The sequence below is a fragment of the Cyphellophora attinorum genome, assembly GCF_001299255.1.
Source record: "Cyphellophora attinorum strain CBS 131958 chromosome Unknown Contig12, whole genome shotgun sequence".
Lineage (NCBI taxonomy): Eukaryota > Fungi > Ascomycota > Eurotiomycetes > Chaetothyriales > Cyphellophoraceae > Cyphellophora > Cyphellophora attinorum.
In genome coordinates, this window is record NW_017253240.1 from 900,777 (window position 1) to 924,299 (window position 23,523).

Consider the following 23,523-nt stretch of genomic DNA (forward strand, 5'->3'; position numbering starts at 1 on the left):
GTCACGGGGTCGATTCGTAAAGGACACGGCGCAGCAAGTGGACGCACGCCATAGTCGAACTCGGTTCAAGGCCCAACGATGGAGCTGCCAGGTAGCGCAAGTGGCCACTTCCGTCGCCTTCCGCGAGTGACTGAGTAGCTCGATCGGTGCTTGGGCGCCCTCGCAACAAGCACCGAGGTCGTTCGTTGAGAATGTCGTGGGCAATAGGTCTACGGAACAGTCAATATATGACAGCACCCTGCCACCGACACAATAAGTCCCATGAAGCTCATATGTTGAGTACCATAGACCTCAAAAGGCCACGCAGTTTGCAGGCGCCCTCAACGATGCTGCGGTGATGGGTATCGATATCGGACAGGACTAGGGCGAGGGTGCCGGGCCAACTTGTTGTGTTATTGACAGAGGAGACGTCTCCAGGCCGCTTGCTGCAAACGGTGTCCCGCGCATCACAAGCCATGTCAGAGCTGGAGCTGTCAGGATGGTACTGTCCATGGAGCAAGATATTGAAGGATTGCTTCGTCAGACGTGCAGATGCCTTTGAGGGCAACGCGAGTCTCGCCAGACGTGCGAATTAGTCCACACGTGAAGAAAAACAATTGCGTCTCTGCCATGCTCATTCATTTCAGCGTTCTATCTCCAGCTAGGCAAGCCGCACAACAGAATGGGTATGCCATGTTATCGCGACCAAACGCCTGGCGCTACAGATACACACATCGTACAACGTTCTCAATGCCATGTTGCCCCTTTCCCCCGAAACACCAGCAACCCACTCACCACTACCATCACCCCCATCCGATCCTTATAACTACACACCCCTAAACAACCGCTTCACCAAAAACCACATAGCCCCAATAAACCTGAACAACGCCAACCCCGCCACACTCCACAACACCACCGTCAAATATATCTGCCCATTATTGCCATCACCACTCCCCTCCCCACCAGTATTAATCCGATCAAACCCACCCACATTCAACACCGCCGCCGCGAGAATAAAATTCGTAATCATCCAAATCGTCACCACATTCGTCCTGAAACTCTTATAATAATCCTCCTGCTCATCCGCCTTATTCACTTTTTTCACTTCTTTTGGTGGTTTCCCCGCAAACTTCAGCAACTCAGTCTCGTATTGCGCATTGAGGTCGCCGTCGTCTTGCGGGATCGTAACATCAACCTTCCCATCTTCCTTGATCTTCACATCGGGGAGCTTTTCCGCCTTATCGTCACCCTTGGTGCCCCACGTGATGTCGTGGGTGTTGCAGAACGCGTAGATGTTGAGGACGTTGATGTAGGTTGGTGTGAGGACGATGTATTGGATGAAGCAGGTGAACATGTGCCAGGGATCTAAAAACAGGATGGAGGAGACGAGCCAGAGGACCCAGGTCGATCCCAAAGAGACGATCAACCCGAAGAATGTTTTATTGTTGAAGATTGACGTGAATGTGATATCGCCATCGGCCAACTCGTTCTGGATCGCGCGCACGGTGACGAAGACGGCGGCGAAGGTCAGCCAGATCATGAGCACGGACCAGAAGATTACCATGGCGAGGTAGGATTTTTTGGAGCCTTGGGGCCGGTTGCCCATGCTGAGGATGAAGCAGTAGAGGAGGGTGCCGAGGTAGACGAACTCGAAGACTATGCCTAGGATGTTGCCTGGTTGGCCCAGTAGGTCCGGGGTGCCGAGCGATGTGGTGAGGAGTTTGAATACGAGGAAGAAGTTACCGATGGCGAACCATGCGAATAGCATGTTGATGGTTTGGTAGATGAATTCGATGATGAGCATGAGTTTGCGGAGGAAGCTGTGGCTGGAGCGGAAGAGCTGGTGGACGTGTGCGATCGCGTAGACTGCTGCGAAGAAGGAGCCGTTGAGCCAGCGGCGGCGTTGGAGCACGAATTCCGCGATGCGGTCTGGCACGTCGGTTTCGCCTGACGCGGATTTGACGTATTGCAGGATCCAGCGACAGTTGCGTTTGGAGACGAGCTCGAAGCACAGGATGCGGTCCTCGGCGAGGTACATGTTTGCGGTGAAGACACCGGCATCGGCGTGCATTTTCTCGCCGCGGAAGTATTTTTCGAGGGGGCCTTCGCCGTTCTTGTCGTTTTGCAGGGCGACGTAGCGGTAGGCGGAGAAGGCGCCGGGGAGGACGGAGATGAAGCCGAAGGAGGATTCCATGGGTTTGTCGAGGATGTTGGACATTTTGTACTCGAAGTTTTGTGTTGCGATTAATGGGTTGTAGAGCTTCTTGCCGTGGTCCAGCATGACTTTGATCTCGCCGGCGGCGCCGCCGCACATGGGCTCGAGGTCGAAGGCTTTCCAGAGTTGGTAGATGGAGTCCTTGCCGGGTTTTGTGCCGGCGTCGAGGAGGACGCAGATGTTGGGGTCGAGGACGCGGCCGAAGGCTTGGAAGAACCAGCGGTGCGAGTTGATTTTCTTTTGGTTCTTTTCTTTGAGGCAAAAGAGGATTTGGACGGGGGTGTTGGTACGCGGTTTCAGGACGACTTGTTGGCCCTTGAGCTCGAGGCCGACTTGGGTGGTGTATTCGTAGATATGGGCGGTGACGTCCTTTTCGTTGACGCGCTGTTTGGCGATGCCGTCTTGGTAGACTCCCAGACCAGCCAGTACCGCCTTTGTCCGCTCGTTGATCTTGGCTCGACCATCGCTAACGACACATACCACAACCTTCTTCCAGGCGTCCTTGCCCCAGGTCTTGCTGCTCGTCCTTGAGCACAGATATTCAATGTTCTTGAAAACGCCGATCATGGTGCGCGCGAAGAGGAAGTCGTCTTCGTTGTACATGGTGACCACGATAAAGAGCTCTGTATGCCTCGGCTGGCGGAAGAGTCGCTGTCGCAGGGTGAATCTCTCATTGTAAAAGTCGTTCGGGTCGCATGTGGCGGCGGAGTATCGCATGTGTGTGAACTCGTCTCTTTCGGGCGGCTGGACGTGTGGGACTTGGCTGAGGAGTCTGGGAGGTACAGGGCAGTCGAGGACGAGGTTGCCGTTGAATAGAGGGACTTCTTTGACTGTCTTCCATCGTCTGATCGGCGCTGGCGAAGGGGTTGGTCTCATGCCTGGGTCATCGTAGTAGTCTCCTTGCATTGGTGGTTGTGTATGAGGATCTGGGCCATATGCGCTGTCTGGCTGGAGGATAGGTCTATTATCTTCGTCATTGTAGCGCTGATCGGGCGTCGGGTATGGATCGAGGGCATAATCGCCTTGTGGGTGAGGAGAATATGGCTGGTTGTAGTACTGATCGTGATGTTGCTCGGGGTTCAGGACGTAGTCACCTCCAACTCCTCCTGCTGAGCCATGCTGGCCCTGTTGCGCATTATACTGAGCATCGTGGCCGTACGAGTTATGCACGTTTTCCACAGAGTACGTCGGCTGGTATGCTAATCGGTCTGTGGACGCCATGGGCATCTGCAGGTGAAGCTGTGGAGGCTGTAAACGATAGTCGTTGTCGTCGTCGTCGTGATCATAGCCTTGCAGAGGTCGACCAGGTGAAGGCGAGCGACCGGGCTGGGGATTCACGTAGCTGTCGTTACGGCCATCGGAACCGCCTCCTGTGACATGGTCAGTGGGTTTCAGGGTGGAATGCATGGTTCGGGGAGGCTGACCAAGGCGATTGTAGGCCATGACGCCTTGACAAGGCGACGCGCGTGGTATGTGTCAAGGAAAGATGGAAGTCTCGACTCCGCAACCAAAACTGCAGTGCGAATTGTGTGAAGTCGCAGTGGTCCGCGCAAGATATCTGCGACTTTGTTGCGAATGGATCGTGGCGCAAGGTGAAACGCGGGGAGAATTAAAAAGGCAAAGCTCGTCGTAACGAAGTTTGTTTGTTTGCTATGAAACGGCCAACGAGAGTGGTGGCACAAGTCGATATGAACAGAGCGGCAGCGAGAGTAGTGAGTCTGATCAATTGATGAAGTCTTTCAGCTCGTCGTCGGCGAATTGCAGCCACTCTTCAAGCATCTCGTATCGTTCTCGTCAGCTGCATGCTTGTATCTGTCCATCATACTCGATTAGGCAGCGCTAGGGTTTCTGCGCCGAGAGATCTCATCGCCACAGAAACCGCGTCAACTGCCTCCACCGCGTTCGCCTCAAGGGAACTTTCAAAGTCCTGTTTTCTCCTCTGCTGTGCCAACTTGCGGCCACAACAGGGCGAGAACGATTTCCTGATGCCTTCGCTATCTCTGCAACTGGTTGGCTGATCTACAGAGCAGTACAGGTGGTAAAAAGGCATGCATCGCAGTACAGCATCTTTGCGACAGCATAATTGCATGAATCTATTTTGGGCGACATGTGGCTAATGCACGCCAGTTGTGGTTTCAAAGACTTGGGAATACTTGTCGATTACCATCACTGCTGAGTCCATGAGACGATATTGCGCGTTGACTCACGACACGCATGGCGGACATAGGTGCTCAATTATGCCGTGCACAATGCAAAGAGTTCCTTGTTGTGCACCTTGATACTGACGATGCAAGTCACCGGCTGTACAAAGACGGTCGACAGGACAGTCTATCAAGTGCGCGGCGGTCCTTCTTCGAGGAGGTGTAGCTGGTGAAGACAGGCAGGACCGCTGGGGGAAAGAGCGCTGTAGGTCTTCATTCTCCCACATGAGCATCAATTTTGCTCTACGGTAATTGCGCGGGTATGCGTCTGAACGACGGCAGTCACATCTCCGGACTGTCTTGCAGCGACTCTCACGCTGCCTGTTGATGACCTCGTCCCCAGACCCGGCGCCTTCCACTATTCGCCTGCGACGCTACTTCCGGCCTCACGGCCTCCAGCCTCATGCTCGCTGCGCTCGCCAAAAAGGTTAAGAGACGGGAATACCCCATGGCAAAGAATTCTTGTGTACATCCAGCTTGAATAGAACAAAATAATCAAAAAAGATACGTTCCGACCACTAGATTCCACCTCCTACACTTTGATATGACTACTACATTCCACTCCCTTCCTTTCCCAAGAGGGAGCGCCGTAGGCGCTCCCTATGGAGTGCTCGCTCCGCGAAATCTGGCACTGGATCAGCATCGTGGGCAATGATGTGATCTGTCCCCGAGCTCTCAGACCCGGCTATTGTTTCGCGGTTCTTGAACAGGTACTCCAGGTAGTAGCATCTTTGCTCAGATCTTCTGGTTTTTCAACAACTCAGCACTGTGTCTGCCGTAGACCACAGCACTTAGGTCCGGCCCGCTGGGAAGACCTTCCATGCCCATCCCGTGCCGTGCTCTCCGACTCCCAACGGTCATGATTTCGTTCTCGGAGAGACTCCTGAGCAATTCGCCTCGCAGCAGAACCGCTGTCCTACAGGCCCTGTCCTCTCACTCCCCAGTCCCCAAGTCTTTGCCGAAGTCCACCATAGCCAGATCATCCCTCAGAACCCCGTCCCCCTTCCTCGGCCCATAAGGAAACGCCGTCTGCCTCCCCGTCCTCCTGAACCCCTTCCGCTCGTAATACCCCATCAGTCCCGTCCTCGTGTTCACCACATTGATCTCAACCCTAGTCGGCCCGTTGGGCAGTGGCCATTCCCTTCGAATGAACTCCTCCGCGTAGGCGAGCATCTTCCCACCTAACCCTGTTCCATGCACTTTGGGACGAACGCACAGGAAGCCCAGCCATGCCGTCGTTTTAGCTGTAGCTGGATCCTGAGATGGTGCGGCGCTGGTGGGGTTGTATCTGACGAAACAGCAGGCAAGCAGTGCGCTGGGGTCGGTGGGGGCGGTGGCGATGAGGAAGCGCAAGTCGGGGTCCGATAGCATGGGTTGAATGAAGGAGGAGTGGGCGACGGGGGTGCGGACGTCGGTGAGCCAGGCTTCGCCGGTGGTGTCGGAGTAGAATGCTTCGTTGATGAGGGTGACGAGGGCATCTGTGTGGGTGGGGTTGGCGAGGGAGATGGTGATATCGGAGACGTTTTCGGAAGGCTCGGTGGGGGTGGTGAGTGTTGATGTTGGGTTTGGTCGTGGGGTGGGGTTTGGCATTGTTGTGGTGGACATTTTGTGCGGTGGTGTGGTGGTGGTAGGTTGGGTGTACGAGGGAAGGGATGATCTCTGAGGAGAGGAGCTGCCAGAGATCTTCACAGATGTATTCGAAGAAATGTCGTTGTAGTTGAAAGGCGTTTGTGGTTTTATGCTTCTAAGGGCGTGCCGTCCGCGGATAATTCATGCCGATTTCCACTTACATTGCGAAGTAGACTAAAGAACGATATGCTGAAAGATGTCGATGCCAGTAGGGGACAATCTCTTACTTTGCAAGTGCGAGTCAATCATAGAAGTCTGTATGCGGAAAGTGTTGCTGATTAGTAGTCCCTGAAGAGGGTTGGACAGTAAGGGTACCTTCACAGATCCAGACAAAGTGGCCCCCACACCATCGGTTATGCAGACTTTATGTACGATGCACGATCTATATAGGAATGGTACACTCCTCTGTCTCGCAACGTCACATCAAAATATTGTATGAGTCACAAGCGTTTCCGCCCGGACATCCATCGCTAAAACAAGCTGTTCTACATGACACCACCGTCGTGCCTTAACTAGGGCTGGCTATCGCAATGTCGCCAACTCGCCAGCGCCCATCAGACCCAGAGCCACCGAATTCATCACAAATGCGCGACGGGTGTTCATATATGCCGTGGAGTTCCGCCTTGGGGGCGGCGCCAGAGGAGCCACGTATATTTGGCAGAATGCTGCTCGATATGCAATGAGTATGTCCTCGGATGACCGGTTGCCGGAAAACAACTGGTCCTGGTGGTGAGAAGCTGTGGGAACAGAGGCTGAACGTCTTCTGGATAAGGCAATTGAAGATCTGATATGAACGGGCGTCTATCGATCCAGAATGATTCGTACTGTAGTTGTTTTTCGTCCCCAGCCTCGGTCGCAGTGACCGTGTGTGGTCTGAGGTATCGCACGCGAACGAGATCGGGGTCACCGTAGTCGGAGACGATTGCGAATTGTTGCGTACCTGCATCATACTTGAACATGGTGACTGCTGAGATGACCAGACGTGCTTCGATCGGTATGTCAGCAGCCTCCTGTGCAGGCTGTCTCGTTGCGAGGCTCTCTTCGACTTCTGTGACTTTCTCGAGGATCTCCGCAGCAAGTTTGTTGCCGAGCTGATTACCTCCATTGCCGGCAGACCTTATGATTGCCGTAATGCGGCGCCTGGTTGCCGCATCTCGACACCGCAAACCTAGCATGGCCAATGTCGGTAGGACTGAGGGCGTGAAGCCTAGACATCTGGCGGCTGCTGGGCCGTCGTAGTCTGGTCTCCGAAACAGCAACATGATTTGCTCATGTAGATTTAGTATCCGCTTGATGTCTTCCACATGCGAGTCGAATGCCATTTCTGAAGCGATCACGCCGGCTCGCAGCCTGATCGCAGCAGAAAGGTACTGAATTTGCATGAACAGTATGCCGAGGCGGTGGTGGATCTCCACTTGGGAGACTTCGCAATGACAGGTAGGCTCCGGGCCATTGATGAATTCCACAAATCGCTCTCTCCATGCATTGAAACGCGCCAGAAAGCCGGCCCCGGTGAGTGCAGGTCGATCTGCTGACGAACCTCTTCGGTACTCTAGGTCCAGCTCCGTGGAGATCCTCTGCGCGATCGCAAAGAAGTGTAGGTGCGCCTCATTCATGCTGTCGAAACGCTGCGGAAGATCGCCATTCAGAGGAGCAGGTATTTGCAGTATCTGCGGATACAGCGCCGATGCCCGAACGTGTGTAAAGGCCAGGATGGGTCTTAGATCGTCCTCAATCACAGGAATGGCCCGGTCATCAGTCCAGTGCCGCAACAAGGCCGATATCGCCGAATATAGCTGCCTCAAAGCTGCGAGTGTGTGGCCGCGGATGCTCTCGAAAAAAGAAAACATCAAGGCTGCTATCAGGAGATGCTCCTGCGCAATGATCTCGATCCGGCTGACAGTCTGTTCGAGCGCGCGAGAATACTGCTCCAGAGCAAGAGTCTGCAGTTGGCGACTGACTTCGGCATCTTCGTGATCTACGGCCTCGTTGAATGCGCCTATTGCAACCACCATTCGTCGTATGGCTCATGCGAGTAGCTGGCTTGCACAACGAGCCGGTCCCAGAATCGATGTTGTTGGAAGCTGCCAAGATGCTGCAACGTTTTTTCGCGATAGTAGAAGAAACTGCGTTTCTCGTTCTCTTCTGAGACGATCTCAAATGTCAACGTCTTGATGAGTGGGTAGCCTCCACACTCGCGTCCCGAGGATCTGCAGCGGAGACATGCTGGCTTCGCTTCGTCGCACCTGTGCTCGTTAGCTAAATACTTGCCAATGAAAAGGGCTTGATCAACTTGATTCGTCTGATCTTGCATGTCAAACATCCTGTCTTGACCTTCGTCCCTTTCTTCTTCGGCGTTGGACGAAGTACAACCTCATCGCTTTGTGGTGGCGCAGACATATATCGTGATACGCATTATGTTGTCGCTGTCAGACGGTCTCGCTAGTTATACTGATATCACTATAGTTCCCGACGGCAGAAATAGTTGCATGGATGTGCCTCACCAAGATGAAGTCATGTATGTTTCGCGATGTCTGACGCCTGTTATTTGGACTCACTCTGATCAACACATACCGTCAACGCCTAAGTTCAAGCCAGACATTATGTAGCTCGGGCCCGCCAGGCTCTCAGAAAGCCGGTGGCGAGGTTCCTCGTACTGGCAAGGACGAGGTAAGCTACGCCCGAACTCTCACAGCCACGACCGATATTGTCCATATCGCTAAGCGTCGGTGCACAGGCGCAGAGTCAGGCCAGATCGGGGAGACCTCCCAAGACAGGCTCATGGTGTTGCGGCACAGATCATTAATCGTAGTACTACCGAGCCGTTCGACGGCGAGCCGCTGTTAAAACTTACTGCAATGAGGAGTTGAGCAGAATCAATGCCTCGTTCGAGCGATGAGATTCGGGGCCCTGGGTTCAGGACCATCCGAGTCGGCTCATCCTAGACGACACGAAGAAGCTCTAGCCAGGAGATAGACGGAAACGGTGCGTGGTGCGTAGGAAGTCGGTCGAACGTTGTTCAAGATAATGTTTCGTGTCGAAGAATGATTTGGGAACTGATGACGGAAGCCAAGATGAGGCAATTTGGTGCTTGATCGTGCCTGCTATTATAAGCTTTCGGCCGGGATGTCGGTGGTCGCTATCCAAGTAAATACGAAGCAGAGACCGTTGCCCGTCCTTGAACATTATTTGTATTGTAGTCCTCCTCACGAGGTAGTCTAGCACGAGGTACAGCAAGCTAGCGACCGGGCCTGGTCAGTCAGCCACACAATTCCTGCGCAAGCTCTGACGATTGGGCTCAGCGGGCAACACCTTATCACCCAAGTCACCTCAGCTTCGCCTATGCCGATGGGTTGCGTGGCAATGCGCACTATCGCCTATCACTTCCTGCAGATTGATTGGTATCGTATACACTGCACGATACAAGATCGCGGTTGCGCTGGTCGCATGCAATGATACACAGAGACTGCGCGACGGTCCATATATAGGTAGGTTCGTGACTGCGCTTGCTGGCCTTGAATTCGTCCCGCCTATTAGTCGGGTGCTCGACTGTGTAGTAGCTGTCTCTGAACGATGACTCCAGACGTCAGAACCATACGGGTGTCGACTCCCATCGCAGCAGACCCAGATGCCGTCTTTGCACTCATCATCGACTTGCCAGGATACAACGACTGGCTGCCCACCTCAAGCGCGTACAAGGGCACAACTGAGGTTACAGACACGCCTATCGTCGTTGGGACCAAGTACATCGAGAGAAGTCCTTCTGGCACGCGCTACGGCGAAGTCTGTGAGCTTGACCACGTTCAACGCCACGTGGCTTTCAAGCAGCCAATGCGACTCATTTTCGGGCTCGAAATTCGGATACGCGTGGATATGAAGGTTAGCGACACCACGGCGGGGGCCGCTCAAGGTATCCATCTGTCAGGCGTTCATCTGTCGAGCGTTGTCGACCGAACAGTCACTCTGGATTTCCCTTGGTATATGTTTCCTGTGGCAGGGGTGATCTCGGGTCAATTTGAACAGGAGATCAAGAGGACGATGTCAGAAATGCGAAAATACCTTGAGAATCAGGCAACATGAGATGCAACTTCCTGGACATGCCGTGAGCTAGGATTTTCAGACACTACGGTTCGAGGAATCGTTGTGCTCTCTCAGCTTGGGCAATACGAATGTGGCAGCTGGATGTTGAGTAGCACAAATATATCCGTAAACTGAAAGTACGGAAATGCAGTCAGCCGGTTTGACATAACGCATCGCAGATCTTGTCATCCGGTGATAATTTCCATGCTGACAAAGCTAGCCCAAGAACCCGATCTGACATTGGCGATCAGGAACAAGATTCCCCTGACTTTTTCATTAATTGCTATATTCGAAGCACCAATCCGAACTTGTTTCGATCTTGCGCGTTGCAATCGTATACGATCGCAAAGTAAACGACAGCAGCGATGTCGACCGCTCAAGAGCAATCTTCGCCATCGCCATTCAACTACATCTTGTCATTCCTCCTGGTCGGTGTATGTTGGGGATTCACAACACCGTTCATCCGGCGTGCGGCCGTAAATTACACAGCTCCGACGAATCCATCAATTACCGATCCATCACGATCTTGGATATCGCGACAGATCGCCAAAGCGTTCTTCACTGTTGTAGGGCTTGTTAGGAAGCCTGCTTATGCGATACCGCTGGTCGCTAATTTGACGGGGAGTATCTGGTTCTTTTTGCTTGTGGGACAAGCGGAGCTTTCGTTGACGGTGCCAATCACTAATTCGTTGGCCTTTTTGTTTACTGTGCTTGGCGAGTATCTTGCCGAGGGCAAGCTCATCACTCGCGATACGTGGATTGGCATGACATGCGTGTGTGCTGGGATCGGATTATGCGTATACTCGAAGCTATAGAGATGCTGAGCGACGCTTAACCACAAGGCGACATAAAAGACGTTACGTTCCCGCAGACCACTTTGCCAACACGTCCTCAGCAGCTCGCTTGCCACTCAAGAACGCTCCAGTAACCGTTGCCAGATACTCTGGTAGCGCAGTATGCTCACCAGCAAACCAGACACCAGCGCGTTCGCCAAGTCCACCACTTTCTCGCAGCGTCCCCAAATCAATATCGAGCTGGGTACTTCCAACCTTGCCGAAGCTGTATGAGCCATTGCCAGCCAGGTGATCTGCTTGCCAGGTTGACCCGAAGTAGGCGGCAGGCGAGCAGGCTGGATCGTTGGAGTCATAATTGGGAAGGCGCGAGTAATAAGGCTTAGCGAACTCGTCGATTGTCGCGTTGTACTCGCCACTGTTGGGCTCCAGGCTGGCGATTGATCGCACCATCTTCGTGGCACAGGGGCCGGATAGGTAGATCAGCAGAGTGGGGTGATCACAGTGGTTCGGAAGATGTGCTAGTGACAGGATCGCTACGTTCGATGGGAGGCCAGGAGGATAGGTTCCATACTGAGGATCGTGAAAATGGGTGGCGAATGCATGTCGCTTAGGCCCATCGATTGTGCCGTGTAGTGTGTCTCTTTCCAGCCACCAGGCTGATGGAAACGACAAATACAGCTTCTCGAGTCTGCCGTACCTGGTCATCTGGTTAGCACTCGGAAAACACAGCTGTCTGAAAACCTACCCAACGTTGTCAATAGCCACTGATAGAGCTTTTGGCAGAGAAGGAGTGAACAGCGCCTTCTGGTGCTGCTTCAGCCATCCAAGTGGGCAGGTAATGACGACCTCATCGAATGTCTCCTTCGTTCCTTCCGCCGTTGTGACTACCACACCCTTGACATCGCCAAACTTATCGTAGGTAATCTTGGTCACTTCTTTTTCCAGATGGATCATGCCTGCCTTAACCGCCCTGCTCGCTATGTACCCGAGGATCTCTCTATACGTGCTCGCATTGAACGCGTCCGTGCCACCAGGGCCCTCCTCATACGTCAGAAACTTCAGGCTCTGCCTCGATGTGCGCTCTCCAATGAACAACCCAAAACGCTCAGCCTCATTGAGCAGATCCTGCAGATAGTCCGGCGCACCGCGATACGCACTCCAAGCTTTCTCATGCACAAAGTCCATCAAGCTCTCACCAGGATCAATTTCATCGCTATACTTTGCACTGAAGTCATATGCTTGTGCCATGATTGCATTCAAGGATTTGCCGAGCCATGTCGTAATGACCGGACTGCGTGTCTTCCCATCGGAGCCTACGATCGCCGACGCTCCCGGTCGCCAGAAGAGCTCCGAGTGCGTCCGCTTGGCAATGTCTACGAGCGGGTTGCCATCAGTGTCATGGATCCAGTTGGCACCAACGTCGACCAGGTGGCCGCCACATTCGATCTGATGCACGCGACCACCGACTCTATCACGAGCTTCGAAGATCTTCACTTTGACGCCAGCGGCGAGTAGGATGTCTGCGGCCTTCAATCCAGAGATACCAGCGCCGATGATGGCGACGGTTTTCGGGGTTTCCGGCGCCTGGATCCTTGTTGAAGCCATTTCTGTTCGTCCGCCGTCATTCGGGTACAGATTGGAGGGCGGGGTACCAAGCAGGTCCAGCAGATAAATCACGATGCGATTGTACTTATCGAGTCCGTCCAGGCGTCAGCAGCTACGAGGACCAGAAGTGTTAAGTTGATGCCTATAGATGGCCTATCAGGCCAGAACACGGTGACACACAGTGTTGTCGTCACCCCGCGTCTCGTAGGATATTGACGCCTAGCGGCATGAACCTTGTTCCAAGTGCCGAGGACATCGAGTTATTATCACCCGTGATTGTGGACATGTCCTACGCGAGGAATTCGTCATGGATCACAGACATTATGCGCAGACGCAACACGATCTTCGCGAAGCAGTGGACAAGACATTGACGTTCGATTCTGTCGGAGTGGGAATGGCTAACATCTACCTACTGCGATAAGTGGGGATCAACACAGAACCACCTCTCATCCTGTGCCACGATTGATCTCGAGATCAACTGGACTGACGAAGCTGCGGAAGCTTCGATAGCAAGCACGTAACGTCAGGAGCCCTGCATCTGCCCCGTCAACGCCTGTTGAGCACACGGTCTGACGAAATCGCAATCATGGACACTAATCCAACTTCACGGCGTGCTCCCGAGCCCGGGATGTTTGCAAGATTCGCTAGTCGCCGCAGTGTGGTGTACAGCACGGAAGGCATGGTGGCATCAACACAACCACTAGCGTCCGTAGCCGGCCGCCAGATATTGCAGGCCGGCGGGAACGCTGCCGATGCAGCAGTTGCCGTCGCGGCGGCTCTGAACGTCACTGAGCCGTGCTCGACTGGGATTGGTGGTGATATGTTCTGTCTTTTCTGGCACGCAAGCACCCGAAAGGTGCACGCGTTGAACGGATCAGGTCGAAGTCCGCAGCAAGCGAGTCTGGAGCAGATCCGAGAGAAGCTTGATGGCGCAAACCGCATACCGCAGATCAGCCTCTGTCAGTGACTGTGCCTGGCGCTGCTGCTGGCTGGGTTGACACAATCGAGAAGTTCGGGAGTGGAAAGCTCAGTCTTGCCGACATTCTGCAGCCGGCCATCAAGCTAGCACGAAAGGGCTTTCCCGTCAGCGAAAGCGCAGCGTTCAGGTGGCGGAACTCTGAGTCGAACCTGAAGCTCGCGTCACCAAACTCGAACGAGATGCTGAAACGTGACGTCGATGGCTCATATCGTGCACCAGGTGCCGGTGAGATTCTCAGGAACCCTGCGCTCGCTGAGACATTCGAGACTCTCGCGAAGCAAGGTAAAAGTGGGTTCTACGAAGGACGCATTGCCCAGTCCATTGTCGAGATCATCCAGAGTGAAGGCGGTTTCATGCAGTTATCCGATCTTGCGAACCATGCCAAGCTAGGTACAGAGGAGGTCGAGCCAATATCGCTCAAGTACTACATTGACAATTCGAACGGCCAGGATCATGTTGAGCTGTGGGAGAATCCACCCAATGGACAAGGTCTTGTTGCTCTTATGACTCTTGGTATTCTGCAACGACTTCAAGAACAAGAGAAAGTGCCCAAATTTTCGCGAGACGATCACAATACTGTGCCATACCTCCATGCGCTTATCGAAGCCCTCGAGATAGCCTTCGCAGATGGTGCATGGTGGATCACTGACCTAGAGCATAGTCCTGTGGCGCCCAATAAGCTGCTCTCCAAGGCATACCTTGATGAACGCGCGGGACTCTTCGATCCAACCAAAGCGCAATCTCACTGTCATGGCCAGCCTGGCCCGAGCCCGGCACACAACCACAGCGACACAGTCTACTTCGCCGTGGCAGACGCCAACGGTAATGCGATAAGCTTCATAAATTCCAACTACGACGGTTTCGGGTCGCACATCATTCCCAAGGGGTGCGGATTCACTTTGCAGAATCGGGCAAGTAACTTCAACATGGCCCCAGATAACCATCCAAACATATACGCACCAGGAAAGCGGCCATATCATACAATCATTCCCGGCTTGACGACGATCGGCGACGGCAAGGATCGCAAGCTGCATTCGGTCTATGGTGTTATGGGCGGCTTCATGCAGCCACAAGGTCATGTGCAAGTGTTGTTGAATCAGGTCATCTTTGGTATGAATCCGCAAGAAGCTCTGGACGCGCCCAGAATTTGCATCAGCGCAGGCACTGACACTGGTGCTGCGACCGGAGATGTCTTCGTTGAGGATGGCATTGGCGACGATGTGGTTCAAGAACTGCAGAAGATGGGTCACAAGACGAAGGTCTTGACTGGCTGGGCACGATCGAAGTTCGGGAGAGGGCAAGTGATCACGCAGGACTGGGACGAGGCAGCACAGATGATGGTCTATGCCGGTGGGAGCGACTTGAGGGGCGACGGAGCTGCCATTCCTCTATGAGAGTACACTGATCTATGCAGCATCCTCAGGTCAGTCTTGGAGGGACTCAGCACTTCTGAAACTGGGAGACGGATGCCTCAGGCAGCCAGCTGAGGTAGGCTTATTCCTCGAAAGCCTGTGCTCCACAACTCTTCCCAATACGACGTATATGGACTTCTATCTGTTTTTGCTTGGCACTCCGCACCAGTCATATCGCACCAATTCGCTGAGGACAGCCAGCGGAAAGTCTGCGACCCATCCCCCACGCTTTTGCATTTTTGGTGAAGTTACAAAGCATTCCGCGCCAGTCATCTTGCAGGCAGACGAACAAACACCGCCAGCTGAGATGGGGCCTGCGAAATCTCCTTCCCACTCAGATCCTTTTATTTCCGTGGTTGAGAGTACCTTTTCAGGTCAAACTTACTTGTCATTATATGATTCATGCGATGATTCACATTGCATCCTCTCTGTTATATCTCATTCACGGACACGTCAAATGCGGTGACCTACGCACCACACTAATGATGGACGACCTCTTCTCAGCCTTGAGCCATGGCCGTTAATGCTGAGACAAACGCAGCATCCAGGGTCACTTCCGAGGACATTGAACGATGGCAGCGCCTGTTCGACTTCTCTCCACCCGAAGCAAAAAGCAAGATCGAGGGATATCGCGCTGATCTTGCTCGCGACCATCTGTCTAATGATCACTGGGCCGAGATAGCGGCCGAAAAGGAAGCGGCAGGATTTGACCGCGAATCGTACGAATACAGTCTGACTATGAACGAAGTCAGAAAGGCACCAGCAACAACAGCTTCCAAGGGTAAGTTCCTCATCAAGCTTAACGACTTGCTCGCCCTACAAGCTCAATACCACGAAGCACTAGTGTCAGGGATGCTGGAGGTCTCAATTGGCAAGAACAAGGATGGCAAGAACGAGAAGTTCGCCACGGTGGATGGTTCAATCACGGACAAGCTTGTCGACTGGGCGTCAGCTAAAGGATATCGGCCAACGATCATCAGGCTTGACATTGCGGCCAAGGCACTCAACGACCACAACATCGGACCAATGTTGGGAGTTAATTCGAGCCTGCCTCAGTACCGCCTCGATGAGTCTGCCCATGTAGACGACCGGGACCCTGCGCCGCGACAGAATGAGTATCCCGTGTGGTACTTCTTCTACGGAACTCTTTCTGAGCCCAGTGTCCTCTCGAAGGTATTGGACCTGCCGGAGCATGTGGAGCCGACATTATCTAGAGCAAGCCTCATCGGGGGAAGGCTCAGGACCTGGGGAGGCAAGTATCGTGCGCTTGTCGATGACTTCGGACGTTATGCGGCGCCTCGTGTGCAAGGAAGAGCTTACTGTGTCAAGTGAAAGGCACAAGAAGATCAGCTGCGTGTCTATGAGACCGAGAACTACGACGTCGTGCGCTGCGACTTTCTCATGGGCTGCGAAGTCGTTCGTGGTTTGACTTTTCGCTTCGCTAGGGAGGACTTGCTCGATACGCCACTCTCATAACGAATCGAGGCGACAGCAAACCCTCAGCTAGGCCTACCGACACCATATCTGGGCAACAAGGAGATCCGATCTCCACGGCCTCGGCCGAGCAGCGCTAAATCATCGTCAATTGGCGAGACACTGCGTTCGAGGCCACGAACGACGACCTGCCTGCCTGTAGAGAAAGCCGCTAGGACTCACGATTGGCATATCGACACCTTTGCGACGGACATGAGGGAAAGTTGTTCACTTGTCCAACCAGCATAATCAACACACCGGATTCAGAACACAAATCTGAGCAGCTACCCGACTCTAATTGGGCGAACCTGGTACGGCAAATGCCCTTACATGAACAACGAAGCAGGCCACAGGAAGACACTGCTTCTGGATCATTCTCTAGACTGAGCGCTAGCTATTTCGCAATGCACAGCTACATCGCCGTATCGTAGCCAACCCGCGAAGAAACAGCCTGGACCTGGTCGACTGCTTCATTGCTTTGCGCACCCGAGGTTATGACGACTCCCGAATCGTTCAGAACAGCCCAACAGTCCGCTGCTTCATCTTCCTCACATCGACATCCTGCCAACCCAGGACACTGACCCACGTCACCACATACAAGCTCGTTGCCGCAATCAACATATACCTCTGAGTTTGGCCATAGCTCAAGTTGATCGCATTTCTTGTCGGACTGCCCCATTCATACCCGCTCTGCACAGTCAAGTCACCATAGATGCTTGCTAGCTCCGGCAGCGCATCCGCCGGCAGATTCTGCGCCAACTTCTCCGGGAAAATCCCCGTCCACATCGCGCCCGCGATCGTCGAGCCAATGGCGGAGCCGATGCTGATGACCATAGACTCGCACGCCAGCAAAGCGGGGAAATCGCGCTGTTTCGAGACTGCCATGAGGGTAGTCTGCTCAGAGATGACGAGCACGCCGCCGCCAAAGGCAACGAAGATCTGGCACATGACGATATACCCGATGTTGACGTCCGGTTGACGGAAGTGGATCATCAAGCCGACTCCGAGAATGGTGAGGGGCACGCCCCAGAAGAACGAGTACAGCTTGAGGCGGCCGTTGATGAAGCGCAGGCACAAGCCGTAGACGACGCAGATGAAGCATGAGCCGACGGTGTAGATGTTCCCGATGTATGTGGCGTTGACGATGGACTGGTTGAACAGCACGACGTTGAGGCTGTAGAAGTACGAGTCCCAGACGTACCAGCCAATGTAGAGGGTGAAGGCCATAATATAAGTGAATATGACGGTACGGTTCTTGAGGAGGTTCCAGGGAACGAAGGTGATGGGTGCGAACTTTGCTTCCCAGAGGCCAAAGGCGCAGATGAGGAAGAAGCCGATGATGATGAAGCTGATGATCAGGGGCGAGCGCCAGGTGTTGGGCTGGTAGGAGTAGATGTTGAAGGCGAGGAGGAAGAGGCTAGGCCGGTGGCGAGGATGAGCAGGCCGGGGACGTCGAATTCTTTGAAGTAGTGCTTGGCTTTTTGGGCGAGGGTCATTGACTCCGTTGCGCGCGCAGGGACGAGTCCGGCTTTGACGGCTTTGCGCTGTCGGAGCCACAGGAGGGCGACCCAGGGTGAGGCGACTACTGGGACCACGATGCTGAAGACGCCGAAGCCCCATCTGAAGCCGATGTTGTTGACGATGTCGCTGGCGGCGTAGCCATAGATCCATGTGGTGATGAGCCATGGGCTGGCGACGTAGGCGATGAAGAAGCCTCGGTTGCGGAGCTGGGAGGTATCGGCGACGAAGACCGTGATCGAGAAGTCGATCGATAGCTGGCCGACGTAGAAGAATGTCATGGCGGCACAGTATGTCTTGACGTTGTTGCAGCCAGCCATCATAATCAATCCAAGTGTAACGAAGGAGACACCTATTGGCCGATGTTAGTTGTCCCAATGCGAGACGTGAAGAGGAGGCAGGCACTCACCAAGCGTCAGGGCCTGTGCGCGGCCCCAGACATTCATGATCTTCGCATACGGCAGCTTCCAGATGCCCGCGATAAGCGATGAGATGACACCAGTGAGCGCCGTGAGAGAGTGCTCCTGGAAGTTCGAGGTAACATATGGCGTCAGGGTGTTGACCACGCCGCTCGTGAAGGCCATGATGAAGGCAAGTAGCCAGATCATGATGTATGCGGCATAGAGATCGCGTCTGGACCAGACTTGGGTCATGGCTTGAATGGTCTGAACACCATGCTCAGCGTTGGTGTCGATCTTCTCCAGAGAGTCTTCGTCTGATGAGTAGCCGCCGTAGGCAGCGGCGCCGGCGACGTGGGTGTGCTTCTCGTTGTGAGCGCCATGCTCAGCTGTTGAGTCAGCAGAGTCTGATGTTCTGTGTTCTGCATCTGTGCCTGTGGCATACGAGGATTCTGTTAGGCTGGCAGCGCCTCTGAAGCCTGGTATGCTGAACCTCATATTGGCTTGAAGTAGTGAGAAGCCAGATGAGGCAATTGGGCAAAGGACTGACTATACAGGAAGGGACTGATTGATAAGATCAAGTTCAGAACGTTCAGGTACGAAAAGGGCTGGTAGCTGATCATAAATACCTTACCTTGGAGCCCACTCAACGTAGTAAATCTTCTGCAAGTTTGCATCGGACCCTGCAGCTATTTTCATTGCTAGTTCCTTCCGCTCACGTTGCTGGTGGAGTGGGATGCAACCTCAAGACTTTACCGAGCTGGGAAAGATATGTCAGATGCCATGTCGACCATTGAGCGGCAATCTTCCAAGACGGAGAAAGCGTGGTGTGATCCAGTCCTGACTGTTCTCGCTTGTCGAATACTCGTGAGCACCCCATTTCATGCCGCTCCGACACGAAGATAAACCTGCTGGACTGCTTGCTGCTGCTCTACGACAGAGCTCGAGGAGCTCCCAAATCCGAAAATCACAAGCGCCAACGTGAGCCCACGCGATGGGTCTCGACGATCCACCAAGCCTGCCAAGTCGGCATCGACTCGAAGCTTGAGAGCTTCGGCGTCTTCAAGACCGCGAGCAGTGGACCAGTGAGCTCTGACAAGCTCAACAAGCCAAAGGCCGGCGGTTTTCCAAGCTCTGAAAATGTCTTGAAGCTGATCTTATCAGGTGGAGCTGAAGAATTTTCATCTAATCTGATCCGCTGTCAGTTCGGATCTATTGGCGGTTGCAGGCGCCACAACGGGCATGCAGGCCAAATTCCGCGAGCCAAGGAGCCCAGAAGGTTGAAGCACGGGAGTTCCTTATGAACTGACCTCACTCTGGTGATGTTTATTGCTCATGCCCGCAGAGCTCGTGTGACACTCGCTTGCAAGAGCGAAAATCGAGACGCTTTACTAGTACTATGCAAAATTTGCTCAGCAACGCGAAATACCTAGGTAGTTCCAGCCAGACCGGTATCGGAGTGGTTGCACTTGCGTTACTACCACTTTCAGATTGGCAACAATGAAAACGCCGAGGAAGTCGTCCGGCGCTCACTTCTTCCATGTGACGTGAAGCACTTCCATGTGGATGATGTCTAGAATGCACGTAAAGCAGGTTGTCCGTCTTATAGTCCTACAGCACTCCAATCCTCCTCGCGAATATACTTCTTCACCGTGGTAAGCGCGTCTACATCAACACCGATGTCCTTCGGTAATACACAACTCACACCTTCGTCGCCAGTCCAACCAAACTCCTCGGCGTAGCACAGCATCTGTCCCATCTCTTCTCCCATCTCCTTGCCTAGCATCTGAACTAGGTCTGCTGTGGTCAGCTTGTTGATGTGGGTCCTAGTGACACCGAGTGTCTTCGCCCATAGTTTGATATAGTCCTCGAACAGCATCTGCTCAGATGTACCGAGAAGAATTGTTCTTGGAGAAGCATTGAGGACCAAGGCTTCAACGAAGGGTCCTAGGTCGGTAGTGGGATGCACGAACGGTATCGGCTTGGGGTCTGTCTTTAGGTCGGGATTCGAGATGACATTAAACGTGTAGCGGCCGTCGTCGTTCTGCGATTTGTCAACTCGAGGTGACCTAAACCTTGTCACTGGGACATGCTTACCTTCCTCGGTGTAGCCAGAGGGTTTAGCTTGTGGTTGTCTAGGTAATAGCCCATCTGCACGTAGCTGGTTCTGCCTATAAGCTGGCTGTAAGTCGAGTCATACCCCAGCGCAGAGTCCGCCCGCCCGTCCTCCTCTTCTTTCGCCTTCTCGGCGAGATACTGCACGAAGCGGGCTTTGGAGTCGAAATGCCAGACGGAGTCGTACTTTCCGCCGCTGCTTCTCTTGACGTTGCTCATTGTACTCAACACGAGTCGTTCCAGTCCAGCACCTTCTTTCGCAAATTGAGCAGCAGCAGCATCTACGATGTTCTTGCCTTGTTGCACTTCCTGCAGGTAGAACGCCTCGGGCCAGGCTATGCCCTTCTCGGTGATCAATGCTGCCGTTGATGGTCTGTCCTTGAAACCCCAGAAGTCTGTGACGCCAAATACAGCCGAGGCACCTGTGAATGCTTGCTTCAGGGACTCAACGTCGTCTAGATCTGCTGCAATAGGGTGAATGCCTGACTTGGTCAAAGCCTTGGCGGCATGTGAGTTGACGTTCCGAGTGAGACCGCGGACCGTCCAACCAGGCAGTTTAGCAAAAGTCCGAGCCACGGCGCCGCCCTGTTGGTCGGTAGCGCCGACCACTGCGATGATCTTGTCTGTTGTCATTGAGCTCGGAGAACTTCGAAGTGAGTCAATGTAGTCTTCCACTCCGTACAGAAAGGATGATCGTCTACGATTGAACTTTCGAGCCCGCCGCCCGCCTCTCTTTGTAGTCTCGTTCCATCAACATATGACCCGTGCGTATAGCATGTGGGCACAAGATCAAACCTCCAACACAATGTTTGAGTTTCCCCTGACAATTTGGGTGGCTCGGAGGGTCTATTGAGCCGAACACGGGGGTTTGGAACAACTTGAACTCCCTCTCTGGCGAGATTCGCAACTGATCGCGGGATAGATAGGCGGAGTCAGCAAAAGGCTTCTGCTTCAGGAACATACAGGGGATGATCCAAGGTCGTGGGACAGCCCTGTGACCATCCACAGAGAATCCGCAAACCCTAACCTTACCGCACCGAAGACAAGCGCAGTAACGAAGTGCATCACGATCCTATGCTCACACGGAGCAGGAGCCAAGTTTGAATTCTCTATCTCGTGGAAGGTCCGCTGCCGTGGAATGCGACGAGAATCATGCTATGAGAATGAGCGTGTTGTCCTTCCAGTATTGGCTCGGGTATGGCAGATTGGGCCGCGAGATTGGAAAGTGAGTCATTCGCCACAGAATGCCGCGCAAGATCATCGTACACCAGCCAGTCCGTATCTGATCGTCGCTGAGTACTGCTGACGCCCTGCCGTCAGAGCTTTCCAGGTCTTTGACCTTTTTGATGTAGGAGTCAATGATCGTCGTGCCGTCTAGTGCTTCGTCGATATAGCGATGCATCACTTCTACCAGAAAGTCCCACATCTTCACACCGGGCGGGAGTTGAGGGATCTCCCGTTGACTTGCCCATGGTGCCTTTTGGCCCTTATGGTCCTTCTTGCTCGAGTGTTCGCGTACCTCTTGATTCACCTCGTCGTGTATCCGAATAGCCATCTCTTGATGCGCTGCGACCAAGCAGACATAAGTAGGCATGCAGTGAGCCTGATCGAATAGGGACGCGAGGTAGGCGTCAGCTTCTTGCGAGGCAGAACGGACGTTCCGAATGAGTTCATACTGGCTCTCAGTGTGCGCATTCTCCTGGAGAGCCCTCACGATACCATTGCCATTAGCGTGGAAATTTTGACGGTACCTGGTTGCAAAGAAATGCAACACGAGTCCGATCCAATGCATCTGCGCCTGGCCTGGACCTCGACTCGGAGGGAGTAACCCGGTGGTGTCCACCGTCGCTGGTAAGTCTGGCAATCCTCGAGCCAGACGATGTCGGAATATGACACGGCTCTCGCGGCACCACAGCGTCGACTCTAGCCATTCTGCGCTGATTGGCGGCTGATATTTGACGACACCAAGCCCTTCAATCAGCATGAAGGGCGCCAAGAGTAAGAGGGAGTCCACAAAGGTTCGCCAGACGTCGTTCTTATCCCGTTCTTTATGCGCGCTAGCCTTATTACATTGTTGTTCAGAGATTCCGAGGTCTCGAAAGTGTTCCCTCATTGCTTCTGGGAACGGTTGGCCGCTATGACGCAGCAGCTTCCAATCATGGTGGGTACCGAGCACTGGATTCTGCGGAATGATGCTGAAAGCAAGCTTATCCGCTTCTTCGCACGGAATGAACTTTGTATTCGCTAGATAGCGCTCTCCGTGCGTGTCGTTCGAGCGATCGTATCTGTATTGGACGACTGTGCCCACGCCTTGAACCTGTAAGGTGGAAAAGTTGTTGCCGTAGCCATCGGCGTTGAACTCCACCAGCTTGGATTTAGACCGAACATTGAGTCGAAGCCGGTAGCACAACGTCAGAAGGTCGCCAAACGTAATCGATGCTAATGGTCGCACTACATCTGGCGGTAAGAGATCCCAGGATCGGCTGTGACATTCAATGGCAAAGTGTCGGACCTGTCGAGCGTCAGGTCCGATCTTGCCAGACTTAGGAGGCCCTCGTGAGTGGATAATGCTGGCGCCCTTGGTCCTCTGGTGGTATCTCTTGTCATCTTCGTACAGCTGGTCAAGCAGTGTGAGCCAGCTCGCACAGTAAGCTTGATATCCTGGCAGGAGTGCTTGGCCATTTGTTGGCGACAGTATCTGGTCAAGAGCATTCAGGAGCCTCTGAAACTTGCTGAGCCTCGTTGTCGACTTTATAGCCCTAGTCAGATCGTCCGTTCTCTCACTGCTATCGCCAATGGCCAGCACAAACTTGCGATTCGTGACCCTCTTCCCACCCGAGATCTCGCCATTGTCGATCTCAGATAGCAGCGATGATTCAGTAGTAGGGTAGTGGAAGGTGAAGTGCGGGGTGCTGAACCTCGTCTCAAACCTCAATTCGCTCCAGTGAAAGACGCGGTCGCGACTCTGCGCAAACAGGCCCATGATCTCCTTATTTGTTCTGCGAAAGCCCTCAGCAGTGCCGAAGACTTGCTGCAGAAGCTGGCCAAGAGCGATGACTAGTGCCGTAAAGGACGCGATCAGCGCGACGGCGGTGAGGCTATCGGATTCCGCCATGTTATTCTCT

At 53.7% G+C, this 23,523-nt stretch overlaps 10 protein-coding genes across 10 annotated transcripts; 4 read left to right on the top strand and 6 right to left on the bottom strand.

Moving 5' to 3' along the window:
* Positions 1-805: 805 nt before the first annotated feature.
* Positions 806-3,637, bottom strand: AB675_7811 (Chitin synthase 2; the record flags this gene model as incomplete). Its single annotated transcript, XM_018148207.1, has 2 exons — positions 806-3,564; positions 3,619-3,637. 2 exons carry the CDS (start codon positions 3,635-3,637, stop codon positions 806-808), a joined length of 2,778 nt encoding a protein of 925 aa, XP_018000526.1.
* Positions 3,638-5,328: 1,691 nt separating this feature from the next.
* AB675_7812 (uncharacterized protein) lies at positions 5,329-8,039 on the bottom strand (the record flags this gene model as incomplete). The annotated part of the gene is made up of 2 exons (XM_018148208.1): positions 5,329-6,139; positions 6,850-8,039. 2 exons carry the CDS (start codon positions 8,037-8,039, stop codon positions 5,329-5,331), a joined length of 2,001 nt encoding a protein of 666 aa, XP_018000481.1.
* A 1,558-nt stretch (positions 8,040-9,597) lies between these two features.
* On the top strand, positions 9,598-10,104 carry AB675_7813 (uncharacterized protein; the record flags this gene model as incomplete). Its single annotated transcript, XM_018148209.1, has 1 exon — positions 9,598-10,104. The coding sequence occupies one exon, from the start codon at positions 9,598-9,600 to the stop codon at positions 10,102-10,104; it is 507 nt and encodes a 168-aa protein (XP_018000433.1).
* A 365-nt stretch (positions 10,105-10,469) lies between these two features.
* Positions 10,470-10,919, top strand: AB675_7814 (uncharacterized protein; the record flags this gene model as incomplete). Its single annotated transcript, XM_018148210.1, has 1 exon — positions 10,470-10,919. One exon carries the CDS (start codon positions 10,470-10,472, stop codon positions 10,917-10,919), a length of 450 nt encoding a protein of 149 aa, XP_018000391.1.
* A 42-nt stretch (positions 10,920-10,961) lies between these two features.
* Positions 10,962-12,503, bottom strand: AB675_7815 (putative polyamine oxidase 4; the record flags this gene model as incomplete). The annotated part of the gene is made up of 2 exons (XM_018148211.1): positions 10,962-11,595; positions 11,644-12,503. 2 exons carry the CDS (start codon positions 12,501-12,503, stop codon positions 10,962-10,964), a joined length of 1,494 nt encoding a protein of 497 aa, XP_018000342.1.
* A 586-nt stretch (positions 12,504-13,089) lies between these two features.
* Positions 13,090-14,876, top strand: AB675_7816 (putative gamma-glutamyltransferase YwrD; the record flags this gene model as incomplete). Its single annotated transcript, XM_018148212.1, has 2 exons — positions 13,090-13,402; positions 13,453-14,876. 2 exons carry the CDS (start codon positions 13,090-13,092, stop codon positions 14,874-14,876), a joined length of 1,737 nt encoding a protein of 578 aa, XP_018000297.1.
* Positions 14,877-15,407: 531 nt separating this feature from the next.
* On the top strand, positions 15,408-16,226 carry AB675_7817 (uncharacterized protein; the record flags this gene model as incomplete). The annotated part of the gene is made up of 1 exon (XM_018148213.1): positions 15,408-16,226. One exon carries the CDS (start codon positions 15,408-15,410, stop codon positions 16,224-16,226), a length of 819 nt encoding a protein of 272 aa, XP_018000240.1.
* A 654-nt stretch (positions 16,227-16,880) lies between these two features.
* On the bottom strand, positions 16,881-18,781 carry AB675_7818 (Siderophore iron transporter mirB; the record flags this gene model as incomplete). The annotated part of the gene is made up of 3 exons (XM_018148214.1): positions 16,881-17,784; positions 17,868-18,237; positions 18,295-18,781. The coding sequence occupies 3 exons, from the start codon at positions 18,779-18,781 to the stop codon at positions 16,881-16,883; spliced, it is 1,761 nt and encodes a 586-aa protein (XP_018000196.1).
* A 1,105-nt stretch (positions 18,782-19,886) lies between these two features.
* Positions 19,887-21,031, bottom strand: AB675_7819 (NmrA-like family domain-containing protein 1; the record flags this gene model as incomplete). Its single annotated transcript, XM_018148215.1, has 2 exons — positions 19,887-20,327; positions 20,381-21,031. 2 exons carry the CDS (start codon positions 21,029-21,031, stop codon positions 19,887-19,889), a joined length of 1,092 nt encoding a protein of 363 aa, XP_018000190.1.
* Positions 21,032-21,548: 517 nt separating this feature from the next.
* On the bottom strand, positions 21,549-23,513 carry AB675_7820 (uncharacterized protein; the record flags this gene model as incomplete). The annotated part of the gene is made up of 1 exon (XM_018148217.1): positions 21,549-23,513. The coding sequence occupies one exon, from the start codon at positions 23,511-23,513 to the stop codon at positions 21,549-21,551; it is 1,965 nt and encodes a 654-aa protein (XP_018000281.1).
* Positions 23,514-23,523: the final 10 nt, after the last annotated feature.